Source organism: Eucyclogobius newberryi, unplaced genomic scaffold (assembly GCF_026437365.1).
Source record: "Eucyclogobius newberryi isolate DKJ021-1_F unplaced genomic scaffold, fEucNew1.0.hap1 SCAF_16, whole genome shotgun sequence".
Classification (NCBI taxonomy): Eukaryota; Metazoa; Chordata; class Actinopteri; order Gobiiformes; family Gobiidae; genus Eucyclogobius; species Eucyclogobius newberryi.
Genome location: NW_027315790.1, coordinates 1,043,684 through 1,058,088, shown reverse-complemented (window position 1 = coordinate 1,058,088; position 14,405 = coordinate 1,043,684). Strand labels below are relative to the sequence as shown.

Here is a 14,405-nt window from a genome sequence, read left to right as displayed (position 1 = left end):
CTGGCTCCCCGTCGAGTCTAGAATCAAATTCAAAATTCTACTCTTGACCTACAAAGCCATAAATGACATGGCCCCATCCTACCTCAAAGATGCTATAGAACCATATCATCCAAACAGAGCTCTTCGCTCTCAGAATGCTGGCCTTCTGGTGGTGCCAAGAGTCTCTAAAAGTACTGTAGGAGGTAGAGCCTTCTGGTGGTGCCAAGAGTCTCTAACAGTACTGTAGGAGGTCGAGCGTTTAGCTACCAAGCTCCTGTGTTATGGAATCAGCTCCCGACCCATGTTAAATATGCTGACACAGTCTCTTCATTTAAGTCCAGGCTTAAAACGTTCCTCTTCGAAATCGCTTATGGTCAGACTAGTTAGGAACAGAAACATAAACCCACAGCTTCAGCTACGCTGCCCTAGGAGTAACTATGCTGGGGGAAGTATGTCAGCTTGAGCACTATCCTCTTCTTCTTCTGACTACTTATTCTATCAAACAATATTTATTTTTTGATTCCACTTGCAAACTGTTCACCGCCTTCTTTTCTTTCTCTCACTCCTGAGGACCTGTGGACCCAGATGCCCCTCCCCTGGTGAAGTGTCCCTGCCCTGTGTGGACGGTCCCTCATCTGCCTGAAGAGTGGCTCCAGCTCGCCTCAGACGGTCCCTCATCTGCCTGAAGAGTGGGTCCAGCTCGCCTCCGACGGTCCCTCTTCTGCCTGAAGAGTGGGTCCAGCTCGACTCAGACGGTCCCTCTTCTGCCTGAAGAGTGGGTCCAGCTCGACTCAGACGGTCCCTCTTCTGCCTGAAGAGTGGGTCCAGCTCCAGTCTCCTTGTGTCCGTCTGTCCGTCTGTGAGTGTCGGATCTCTCCTTCACTGGAACTCCTCCAGGTTTCTACGCTTTTTTCCCAAAGAGGTTTTTTTTTGTAGTTTTTCCTGGCCGAGAAGGAGAGTCTAAGGACAGAGGACCCTGGGACATCGTCCCTCGCCACCACAGACATTGTTGATTCATTTCTCCCTGTGGCCCTCAGAGGCAACTGTTGTTGTGATTTTGGGCCTTACAAAAATAAATTGATTTGATTTGACCTCCGGGGTTAAAGGAGACCTCCAGGGTTAAAGGAGACATCCGGGGTTAAAGGAGACCTCCAGGGTTAAAGGAGACCTCCAGGGTTAAAGGAGACCTCCAGGGTTAAAGGAGACCAGGGTTAAAGGAGACCTCCAGGGTTAAAGAAGACCTCCGGGGTTAAAGGAGACCTCCAGGGTTAAAGGAGACCTCCGGGGTTAAAGGAGACGTCCGGGGTTAAAGGAGACCTCCGGGGGTAAAGGAGACCAGGGTTAAAGGAGACCTCCAGGGTTAAAGGAGACATCCGGGATTAAAGGAGACCTCCAGGGTTAAAGGAGACCTCCGGGGTTAAAGGAGACCTCCGGGGCTAAAGGAGACCAGTGCTAAAGGAGACCTCCAGGGTTAAAGGAGACCTCCAGGGTTAAAGGAGACCAGTGCTAAAGGAGACCTCCAGGGTTAAAGGAGACCTCCGGGGTTAAAGGAGACCTCCGGGGCTAAAGGAGACCAGTGCTAAAGGAGACCTCCAGGGTTAAAGGAGACCTCCAGGGTTAAAGGAGACCTCCAGGGTTAAAGGAGACCTCCGGGGTTAAAGGAGACCTCCAGGGTTAAAGGAGACCTCCAGGGTTAAAGGAGACCAGGGTTAAAGGAGACCTCCAGGGTTAAAGGAGACCTCCGGGGTTAAAGGAGACCTCCAGGGTTAAAGGAGACCTCCAGGGTTAAAGGAGACCTCCAGGGTTAAAGGAGACCAGGGTTAAAGGAGACCTCCAGGGTTAAAGGAGACCTCCGGGGTTAAAGGAGACCTCCAGGGTTAAAGGAGACCTCCAGGGTTAAAGGAGACCTCCAGGGTTAAAGGAGACCTCCGGGGTTAAAGGAAATGGACATTCTGAGGGAGCCTGAATTTGAGGAGACTCATACAAAAACATTTGACTTGGAAATAAAGACTTGAGACTTACTTATGACTTACTCCCACCTCTGAGAATCAGTATCAGTAATAATCTTACCTCCTATGAGCATGACACAGACGGAGAAGATCTTTTCAGCGTCGGTGTTCGCTGACACGTTTCCGAAGCCCACGCTGGTGAGGCTGCTGAGGGTGAAGTACAGGGAGGCGATGTACACACTGCGGATGGGAGGACCACTGCTGCCATTCACTGAGCCAAGACTGTAGTACGGAGACTCCAGACGCTTCCCCAGCTCATGCAGCCAGCCTGGAGGACACAAGGGGGACACAAGGGGGACACAAGGGGGCCACACAGGGGGACACACAGGGGGACACAAGGGGGAAACAAGGGGGGCAGGGAAACAAGCAGTCAGTATAACGTACTCCAATTATTATTTCTGTACTTTTCCTTTGTCTCAGCAGCCAAGACTCTTTTCCTCGTCTATTCAGAGTCTGAATTCTCAACCCAAGCTCTTCTGGGCGGGATCGTCAGATGGATCAACCAATAAGACAACAACACAACCCACTTAAAGTCTTCTTCTTTTGTTTTTTCTTTAGTTTTTCTGTGTGTTTTTTTTTTTTTTAAATATGTTCAACAAAGACCATAGAACACAACCAGAGCGCCATTTACAACACAAAGAACACGAGTAGCACGAAACATCAACAGAAACAAAACCACGGCACATCGTACATTAAATGCTGGTCTATTTGGTCCAATGTCTGTTAAATGTGTCTATTTCCAGATTGAGTCTGAACATTTGTATAATTTAGATATTATTCCTCTTGAAAGTTCCGATTATAAGCTTTAATCAATATTAAATATAGTCAAAGTCTTATGGTGGTATTTTTGTTTGATGTCTTGGTTGTAATAACTCCTTATTTGTAAATGCCTGTTTATCAAAGTCAAAGGATTCTTTTCAAACCTTTTTCTTTTACAATCTGGACAGAATCCTTCTTTTTGTCATCTTAATCTTGGTTCTGGCTGTTTGGTACAAAACCTTTATACTAAAACAATTGGTTTAAAATGGACCTGTACAGGAACCCCCGGCACCACATGACTCTCAGTATAAGACCTGTACAGGAACCTCAGGCACCACATGACTCTCAGTATAAGACCTGTACAGGAACCTCAGGCACCACATGACTCTCAGTATGAGACCATTGAGCTTCATATCTGTCAGACAGGAGGTCTGGAGACTTCCTGTCTGGTACCTGTGCCCAAGACACCGCGAGCCAAAGACTTTAACAGCTTCAGGCCGGTGGCTCTCGCGTCCTGATGAAGACACTGGAGCGGCTGGTCCTGGACCACCTCCGCTCCACCGTGAGCTCAGCCATGGACCCGCTGCAGTTTGCATATCGGCCTGGCATCGGAGTGGAGGACGCCGTCATCTCCTGCTGCACCGCTCTCTCTCTCACCTGGAAAAGCCTGGCAGCTCTGTGAGGATTCTGTTCTTCGATCTTTCCAGCGCCTTCAACACCATCCAGCCGCTGCTCCTGAGGGACAAGCTGGAGACGGCTGGTGTGGAGTATGACCTGGCAGAGTGGATCCTGGACTACCTCACGGACCAACCCCAGTTTGTGAGAGCCCGGGACTGTGTGTCTGACACTCGGACCTGCAGTGTCCAGTGCAGTCCCCAGGGCACTGTCCTTGCGCCCTTTCTCTTCACCCTTTACACTGCAGACTTCAGAAACGACATGGACAGCTGTGTCCTGCAGAAGTTCTCTGACGACTCTGCCATCATCGGACTCATCACGGACGACGATGATGTGGAGTACAGAGGACTGGCGCAGGACTTTGTGGACTGGTGTCAGCGGAACCACCTCCTCATCAACGCGGGGAAGACCAAGGAGATGGTGGTGGATTTCCGCAGACGCCACCCCACTGCCCCCTCACCAGTGAACATCCAGGGACGGGACATTGAGAGAGTGGACTCATACAAGTACCTGGTGTTCATCTGAACCACAAACTGGACTGGACTCATAACACAGACGCACTGTACAGGGAGAGCCAGAGTCGGCTCTACCTCCTGAGGAGACTCAGGTCTTTTGGAGTGACAGGGCCACTCCTGAAGACCTTCTCTGACTCTGTGGTGGCATCAGCTCCTGTAGGTGTGGCCTGCTGGAGCAGCAGCATCACAGAGAGGGAGAGGAAGAGGCTGGACAAAGTCATTAAGAAGTCCAGCTCCGTCCTGGGCTGTGCTCTGGACTCGGTGCAGGAGGTGGGGGACAGGAGGGTCCTGGCTAGATTCACATCAATGCAGGACACTCTGTCCCCTGCAGGACACTCTGTCCGCTCTGGAGAGCGGCTTCAGTGAGAGAAAGGAAGGAAAGGTTTCGTAGGTCTTTCCTTCTGCTGCTGTCAGACTTTATAATAAACACTGTTCGTCCTGAACACTCACAATACTGACCTAACCATGTGCAATTCTGTCATATGTGCAATTACTGTGAAATTCATGTGCAATCTATGTGCTGTCGTGACACATATTCATGTGCAATTACTGTCGGGATCACATGCCATGGTATTTATGTATTTATTTATAGGAGATCTTCTACTGAAAGTGTTTTTCAGACTTCCTATAAGTGATCTGTTCTTCTGTATCTACCTCTGTATCTATCTGCGTTGCGCCAATGAAATTTCCCCATGTGGGACAATAAAGGAATATCACACCAGCAACGCTCTGATTTGAGCTGAAGTAAACCCCGCCTCCTTTTCCTTTTACTCATAAAACAGCCGGTTTGGGATGGAAAATTAAAGGGTCTGCAAGCGATGGAGACATCTGGGAAAACCTTAAATTTAGTAGTCTCAATTGTAAAGATCTTTTTTATAGTAATAAATAGAAGGGTATAATCTTCCTCCAATATTTTTTACTTCCTGGTTCTAGTCAGGACCCGAGCAGCAGCGTTCTGGATGAACTGCAGCTGTTTTACAGCTCGTTTGGAGAGACCAGTGAGCGGCCGTTACAGTCTAATCTACTGGAGACAAATTTGGATATATTTTTTAGATGGTAAAAAGCTGCTGATGTTATTGATTTGATGTGGCTGTTAAAGTTCAAGTCTGAGTCCATTATTACCCACAGATTTCTCATTTGATTTCTTGGTTTTAGAGTGATACTCTGGAGGTTAACGCTAACACTTTCTCCTTGTTTCTGAGTGATCTAAGATAAGCAAACAGAATTGCCATATTAACAGGTATTTCTAAATGTTAAACTCGGCGAAATTAGATTATTTCAGTATTCTGTACATTAAATTTGAATTCAAACATTGGACCAATCCATCCATCCATTTTCTACCGCTTGTTCCCTTTTGGACCAATTTGTTGAGGAAAATGCATCACATGAGGTATGGACATTTCTGGTTTGGTCAAATACAATAGAACATCAGCAGCAGCAGCAGGCAATTTTATGTTCTGTCCCATCGATTGTAACACCGTGGAATGTTTTTGATTGTCTAATAACTTGGGCCAATGGTTCCAAATACAAAGAAACAGTAGGAGAGACCAGGCACAGCCCTGTCTGACTCACCTTTCCGGAGTCAGGTGACCATTGATATTAATTCTTGATGTTGGACCATCGTAAAAAGACCCAATTTTTTTTTTTAAATTAAGTCCATCCATCCATCCATTTTCTACCGCTTGTTCCCTTTTGGGGTCGCGGGTGACTGGAGCCTATCCCAGTGACTTCGGGCCTTAGGCGGGGTACACCCTGGACAGTGGCCAACTTATCGCAAGGCTGACTGAATTAAGTCATCGATTTTAAATATGTTTGATGTCAGTTACTGTGACCATGTCATTTCTCTCGTCGTAAGTTACCAGGCTCACGTTTCCCCACATTATTGAGAATGTTTGAAAAAGTTACCACAGGATAAAATCGGGCTGTGGGGATTGCTTTTTTCTTGGTGTGGTTTTATCACCGCCTTTCACCCCCAGCCTTCTGCATAAAAACACATCTTTATATTTGGATACAATTACCTGTGTATGGTAGATATTATCGATGATGTTGATCTTATTTCATGTCTTTTATTATATGTCTTAATGCTCAGAGCACAGTGGACCGTAGAGGCTCTGAAACTTAACTGACAAACTAAGGGTGTCCAGAATTTATCTTGTCTTCTTCATCGTCTGGAATTAAAAAAAAAAAAAATTATAAAAGGATTCAAATGCTGATTGAATTTGGTCTGGTTTGGTTCAGGTTTAATCATTTTGCCTGTGACATTATTTTAAAAATTGTTCTTTCAGTTTCTTTCAGTTGTTTTTTTAAGTTTCCATGATAATAATTTAGAACATTTTCACCTAGTCTCATAATATCTTTGGTTAAGAGCATTTTCTTAACTATTTCTTGTGAAGTCAGATAATTAATTTCACTTCTTATCTTTTTTACATCTTGTAGCATTTTAGGACATCCCTTTTTGGCATGGTTTTCCTCCAACAATTATTTGTTTTTCATCTCACACTCCTTCCATCTCCACTCTCACTCAGCGTTGCCGGGACTAGAAGTCCTAATAAAAATCAAACCAACCTGGGGCACTGTGTAGAAACAGCCCCCCCTAGAGCAATCTCTGTAGTCACATCACACAGATGAGAAAACAAAAGGCGAGTCATCGTGCCCAATCTGAGAGATTTGATTCATATTCCCTGTGAAAAAATAACATCCAGTCCCACTGAAACTTGTCTGAAACTTGTTGTGCTAAATGTCGGATCCTTATCTAATGAATGGTGGAAGTTGTGTGTTTTTAGAGATGAAATAGAAACCCATCGGTTGTCTTTGTTGTTTACAAGCATTGTATACAAGCCTGTGTGGTCGATGTTGCTCTGTCTGATCATTTCTGTGTCTTCTTTGACATGTCTGTTTTTCCCAAACCACCGGTTGGTCCTGCAGCTGTTCAGAGGCTGGTCCTGCAGTTGTTCAGAGGAGACACATAAGTGATGGCACAGGTGTTCTGTTTATGGAAATGATAAACTTATAAAATGTCTCATGTTCTAATGTAAATGATTTGTTGAACTCTGTTACATCTAGTGTTTTGAATGTTCTGGACACCATCGCCCCTACGAAGGATAAAATGGTTAAAAATAAGCAGAAGTTGCCATGGAGACATGATGATTGGGTCAGGGCACAGAAAAGGGAGTGCCGCAGGGCCGAACGGAAATGGCGCAAGTCAAAGCTCCAGGTTCAAAAAGAGATTTACAAAGAAAAGCTGAACATGTACAACCTCATTTTATGTAGAACTAGGGAAAGATATTTTTCTGAAATAATTGGAAGCTGCAGTAACAAGGGGCGTGTCCTGTTGCCACAGTAACAGATGAACAAACCCTCCAGCTCAGCTGCCGTTAGAACTCATTTCCACATCCAAGTGTAATGAGTTTGCATTATTCTTTAATGACAAAGTTCAGGGCATTAAAAATGATATAAATCCCAAAATGCAAAAAAATACCCTAAAACCACCAAGACACTTAGAGCTAACTCACTTTGCACCTGTAACTGACAAAACTGTCCATGAGATCATCACCAGTCTGAGTTCATCTACAGCTGTCTCCATGTGTGACCTCCAGATTTCTAAAGTCTGTGCTGAACAGTTTCTAAGCACAAATGACAATGGCAGACAAAATGCCTGAACACTGACACGGGCAAAGCCTCAGTCTTCAGTCACACTGTCCATCATGGGACCCTCTTACATAGACTAGAGGACAGGGTGGGACCCTCTTACAGAGACTAGAGGACTGGGTGGGGCCCTCTTACAGAGACTAGAGGACTGGGTGGGACCCTCTTACAGGGACTAGAGGACTGGGTGGGACCCTCTTACAGAGACTAGAGGACAGGGTGGGACCCTCTTACAGAGACTAGAGGACAGGGTGGGACCCTCTTACAGAGACTAGAGGACAGGGTGGGACCCTCTTACAGAGACTAGAGGACAGGGTGGGACCCTCTTACAGAGACTAGAGGACTGGGTGGGACCCTCTTACAGAGACTAGAGGACTGGGTGGGACCCTCTTACAGAGACTAGAGGACAGGGTGGGGCCCTCTTACAGAGACTAGAGGACTGGGTGGGGCCCTCTTACAGAGACTAGAGGACTGGGTGGGACCCTCATACAGAGACTAGAGGACTGGGTGGGACCCTCTTACAAGGACTAGAGGACTGGGTGGGACCCTCTTACAGAGACTAGAGGACTGGGTGGGACCCTCTTACAGAGACAAGAGGACTGGGTGGGACCCTCTTACAGAGACTAGAGGACTGGGTGGGACCCTCTTACAGAGACTAGAGGACTGGGTGGGACCCTCATACAGAGACTAGAGGACTGGGTGGGACCCTCATACAGAGACTAGAGGACTGGGTGGGACCCTCTTACAGAGACTAGAGGACTGGGTGGGGCCCTCATACAGAGACTAGAGGACTGGGTGGGACCCATATAAACAATGAGACAAAGACAAATTTCCCCAGTGCACCGTCTGTACAAAGTCAGACAGAGGAATCATTAAGTCACATAAATTCTCTTCAACAACTGATTTCCTCTGTGCACTTTAGTGATGATGGACTGATTGGTATCATAGTATTCCTTTGGGTGTCATTCAGGACAGATCATTCAGGGGCAGAGAACTCTTACAAAGGTGTGGACAATATGCCAAAAATATTGTGACACAAATTCAGACGAACCGGAGTAAAGATGGATTGAAGTGAACTAAGGTCAGTTTATGTCGGTGTAATCCCTCATTCGTCCAGGCGTGTTCCATAGTAGAAAAAGCTTCAGTTGTTTCATCTGGACTCAGTTTGAAAAATTAGACGTTTCGACTCTCATCCAAGAGTCATTGTCAATAAAAGAATTTAGGTCGAGAACTCCGATATTAATACTGTTCTGTGGTACTGTGGACATCTTGAAGCCTCTAATCACTCGTTTGAAGACGGTGAGGTGAAGGTTTGAAGCAGGAGAAAAGATGGTTTGAAAGAGGAGTCAAGGAAGCTATTTTTGTTAAAAAAGAAAGACCTTCTTTAAACATAAATGGAGGGCTAAGGTTTAATCTTCCTGTTATTTATAATGGGTTACTGAACCCCTGGAAAGGTAGAGGACCAGTACCAGGACATTCAGATGCTAATCAGGTCCTCAGGGTGGTTGAGCCAGGGTCTCACAAAGACAAAGAGGATTCTAATAGCCCATTAAGATTCTGAATAGGCTCGGTAGATACAAGGGGCGAGTTTCTGTTGAAACAAACAACTCTTTCTACTTCAGGAAGGCTCCTCCCAATGGGCGGGTCTTACCACAGAACAGTATTAATATCGGAGTTCTCGACCTAAATTCTTTTATTGACAATGACTCTTGGATGAAGTCGAAACGTCTAATTTTTCAAACTGAGTCCAGATGAAACAACTGAAGCTTTTTTCTACTAAGGTCAGTTTAGTTTGCTTTTCATGGTTTTGTGGCACTGCATTTCATAATCAATGTTCATTCACATTGATCATTGTGCATGTCTCATGATCAAGTGAAATGAATTATGGGAAACACACAAAGCTGCTTTAGCAATCTTCTGCCTCTGTGTGACTAATGAGACAATGATGTCTTCATTAGAGCCAGCCGCTCGATACATGTGTCTTCTTCTATGGGCTTCAAGGGGAGCGGCGGTGCATTGGGTTGTATTGTTGTCCATTTAAACAGGAAAACGTTAGAGGTGCGGACTATAGCGCCAAATGAAATCACTCAAGAAAAAGCACAAAGTAGTGGTGCAAGAAATGTACATAAAAGTAACTGGTAAACTATTACTCAAGAAACAGCAACAAGGCAAAAGGTTTGACTACAACAATTAGAAAACTACATCTTATCTGAAGGAGCAGAGCAATAAATACAAGTGTTTAAATAATTTCATATTGTCAATATAAAGTGTTGACAATTTAAGAATCAATGACAGAACAGTAGGATCTGAACAAAAAAACACTCTGAGAAGTACAAATTCTATAAAAGGTTTTTCAAGTGCATTTACTCGAGTAAAGTGAGGCTGGGTCAAATGCAGAGGACATGTTTTCCTTTGGGAACAGTAATGTAATATATATACAATGATCCCGAAGATCGAAACACAACACTGCAGTTTGTTGTTCTCATTTTCAATGAGCTGAACTCGGATTAGATTTTTTAAAATATTTTCTTTTTTCATGTTTTTGAAATATAAACACTTAATTAACAAAAACAACACAACAGGACCAGAGGGAAAATCGACTAAATCAATTCAAATGAGGGCATTTAAATTAAAACTCTCAAACTCCAAAACCCTTTTAGTCCAAATTCAATCAAATTTGTTTCAAGTTAGATGTAATTTTCTCTTTTCGCGATGTATGCTCTTTTGACTTTGTAGAAAAGGTTCAGTTGTTTCATCTGGACTCGTTTTAGAAAAAAACAAGACGTTTCGACTCGGGAATTCAGATATTTATTCTATTCTGTCCTTTAATGAATGAGAGTAAACAAGAGGTGCAAGTTTCTATTGAAACCATTTTTTCCTTCTACTTCAGGAGGGCCCGCCCGGTGGGCGGGGCTTACCACAGAATAGAATAAATATCTGAATTCCCGGTCTAAAGATGTGAGACATGTTCTGCTCTGACAATGTTCAAATCTAAGATAAACACAGTTTTGTTTAGCTGTGTTTGACTGAAAGGATTTTTTCTTCTTCTCTTTTATGTCTCAAACTGTTTAGTGATTTCTGTCATGTCGTTGTGATTTTAATGCATTTTTCCTGTTGTGTGAAGCACTTTGAATTGCCTTGTGTGAATTGTGCTCTACAAATAAATTTGCCTTGTCACTTTGGGGATAGAAATGTCTGGTTTGGTCAAATGTAATAGAACGTAATTGAAATTGATTTTGATCGTCTTATATATTGGGCCAGTGGTTCCAGATACAAAGCAAACAAAAGAGGGACGAGGCACAGCCCTGTCTCATCCCTCTTTCAAAAGTCAGCAGATCTGACAGATGACAATTCATTCTTGATGTTGGACCATATTAAAGAGCCTCAATATTTTTTACAATTAAGATAAGTCTTTATTTGTCCCACAATGGGGAAATTCTAGTGTTGCAACACAAAGTAGGTACAGACGTAAACAATAAAAAACAACTCTTGTTAAGTCATCTATTTTAAATTTGTTTAGCACCTTGAATAAATAAGGCCAGATGACAGAATCAAAAGCTTTCTCAGAGTCCAAACTAATGATCACAGCTTCATCTTATGTTTTTTTATGTGGTTTATTATGTGTAAAGATTATCTCATGTTGTCTTGTGTTTTTAGTCAGTTAATAAATCCTGTCTGATCTTTGTGGATGAAGTTTGGGAGTATTTGTGCCATTCATTTGGACATAATTGAGGTGTATACACGATAGTCCACATAGAGAAATGAGATTGGTCTATGTGAGGCACAGTCAAGTCGGTCCGTCTCCTCTTTAGGTCTCAGGGACATGAAGGCCTCTTTCACACCCGGATGGTCTGAGCTTTCTCAAGTGTTAAAAGTTGATGAAAGGAGTAAGTGTGTCTTTTAGAGCTTTACAGCGCTCTGAGGTGAACCCATCACTACCCAGGGATTGACTGTGTTTGAGTCTTTTCATTGCACTTTAAATGTCAGTAGTGATTATTTCAGAACCCTCAACTTACTGACAGTTTCTGTCAGTAAGTTGAGAGTGTTACTTTCTTTATTTCCTGATATTTTGGGGACAATTCTTTTGTAGAACGATTCAAACGATGATTGTAATTGTTCTTGTTTGGTTAAATTACATTATTATATCTCATATTTTAAAAATACTTCTTTCTGCCAGTAGTTTTCTAAGCTTCCAAGCTAATAATTTTTTGAATTTTGAACCACTTTCATAATATCTTTGTTAGGTGAAGAACATTTTTTAATGATTATTTCCTGAGAAGTCAGGTCATTAATCTCATCCCTTATCTTTTTAATTTCCTGTAGCATTTGAGGATCCTTGTTTATGGCATGTTTAGCTTCAAACAGCTTTAGTTCTGGTTTTTCGACAGTAATTACAAAAGCAAAAGGCGACATCAAAAAGTGTCTTTGCTGCATCCCTGAGAACGAGGAGAACTTTTACTACTGTTGTTTTCCTCCACAAACGTCTCAATGTCCTTTGTCATAATTTTAACAAATTGTGGGTCATTGACTAGACAAGCATTAAATCTCCAAAGTGTGTTTATTTGTTTCTGTTCCTGATCTACAGTGACGATCACTTATGTCTATTGTACCTATGTCTGCCTCTTTGTTGTTTATTCTAGTATAGAAATATGGGTTGGTTTAAATGTGTGTCTTGGCGGACATTAGGTTTAATCCCTCTCCAGATGCATTCATTTACTAAATGTATTATTTATAGATTTACCAGTATTTTGTGAGCTTTTTGAACTTTTATCAAAGTAAACACACTTCCAATAATAGTTCCTTTGACCAGTATAAATCTGATAACTTTATCTTTATGTTCATTTTAGTTCATTGTTGATGTTCTAAGTGGTTTAAATGGGTTTCTTGTAGGCGTATTATAACATATTTTTCTTTTTTCATCTTTGTTTGTATTTTTGACCACGTAATTGGACCCAATATGCCGTTAACACTACAAGATGCTATTCGTAACTTTTCAGATTCCACTGTATGAACTATGTTGAAATTATTCTTGTAAATCTGCCTTTGTTTTACAGCTCGAACACAAACAGGAACCACACAAACAAACACTATTGAACCAACAGTATGAGAAAGAAAGAGCTCATGTTAGACACATGCAAAGACCCCACAGGCTTGGTAAAAAAGAAAGGCCCCCGGTACGAAACAACCCAAAGTTGGACACCACTGGCCCACATTGAAATGAAGAAAATAAAAGGGAGAGAATGTCAGACCATCGAACACCTCTTCCGCTGTAGTGAATCTTTTTATTTTGCCATTCACGTTGATCCTCGGCATTGCAGGATAGAGCCAATTCCATGTTCTTCTCTCTCAGGCGGAATTTCACCGGAACAACAGATTTGCGTTTTTTGAAGAAAGAGGAGTTGTTGAAGACTCGGGGCTTGGTTGATCTAAGTTGTCATGGGAGACGTCTGGATGCAGCCATGACACAGAAGTTGTGGAACTTCAGTACAATAATCAGTCTTGGACACTTGTTCGGAGCCGGTTTTGGAGCCAGGGAATGATGCGCATGGTCAATCTTTATTTCCCAGCTTTTGTTGGAAATGGATGTTTGATGGATCCATGTCTACACTTCAATTCAATTCAATTCAATTTATTTTTGTAAGGGCCAAAACCACAACAGCAGTTGTCTCAGAGGGTGACAGTGAAAAACAGATTAAACAATGTCCATAGGGACGAGGGTGATGTCCCAGGGTCCTCTGTCCTTAGACCCTCCTTCTCGGCCAGGAAAAACTACAAAAACCTCTTTACTGGACCATACCTTTCCCTTCAGTGTCCTCTGGAAAACAAACAATTACAAACAAATTACATCTGCGTTCTCTCTGTTCTCCAGGTCGTTCAGTTTGTCTGTCAAAACACACACCTGGTTTGTCAATTCTGCTTCTTTGGTATAGTAGAGAAGGTTCCCTCAGGTCAGAGACCTCCTCCTCGCTATGCCTCCGGTGTCCAGTACGCCATTCTTGGATTTCAAATCATGCATTTCCGCCAGGCCTACTTCCATCTTTGCGCACACTGTTTGTAATCTTGTCAATAATCTCCCGTAAAGCTGCCGGAGCTGGAGTTGGAGAGAGCGCGTGATGTGGCTGGACAAGCAGCCGAGGTTGAGCCGGTGCCGGGGCGTGTGGTGGCTCCAGAGCCCGGGCAGGGACTGGCACCAATGCGGCGCTAGCTAACTTAGATGTAAAATGACCTCGTTGGTGTATCATCTGTTGTTTTTCTTAGACATGTTCCCATCTTTGCTCATGATATCTTTGCTCCCCAAGTGAACGCATAATGAAGATGGATTTTTCCCACGGATACGACAGACACGCCTGAATTTAGCAGCCTTCATCCCGGAACCAAAGATTTTATTTTCAACACAAAATACCCATTTCTTTCAAATATTGTTCACAAATCTTTCTTTCTGAGCAATTCATATTAATAATCTGTTTCACCTCACAGGAGTGGCATATCATGAGAATGAGAGCATGAATGTTGCACAGGTTTGCCTAATGCTGGCCAAAATAAAAGGCCCTTCTGAAATGTTTGGTTTTGCTTAATTGGGAGGGTCAGTTTCTGGGGAGACCACCAAAATGGCAGCTCAAGTTGTTGGATATTAGCAGGAACACCCTGTCGTATACGCTGATCCAGCGCACACCAAACAAGATCAATGATGACTTCTATAATGTTGTGCCATTCAGGATTATCAAAAGACAATCTGCGCATCACTTCCGTGTACGTCTCTTCCACTTAACTCCAGTTATCCAATCCCGTGTGTTTTGGAGGAACACGTCCATTAAACCATGAT

The 14,405-nt window shown here is 43.3% G+C and overlaps 1 protein-coding gene across 1 annotated transcript in view; it reads right to left on the bottom strand.

Moving 5' to 3' along the window:
* The window catches only part of kcnh8 (potassium voltage-gated channel, subfamily H (eag-related), member 8), a 127,030-nt gene that overhangs the window by 29,576 nt on the left and 83,049 nt on the right, over window positions 1-14,405 (bottom strand). The window contains exon 7 of the mRNA XM_072448412.1: window positions 2,050-2,256. Within this exon, the coding sequence (XP_072304513.1) occupies window positions 2,050-2,256 (207 nt within the window). The remainder of the gene's footprint in view (window positions 1-2,049; window positions 2,257-14,405) is intronic.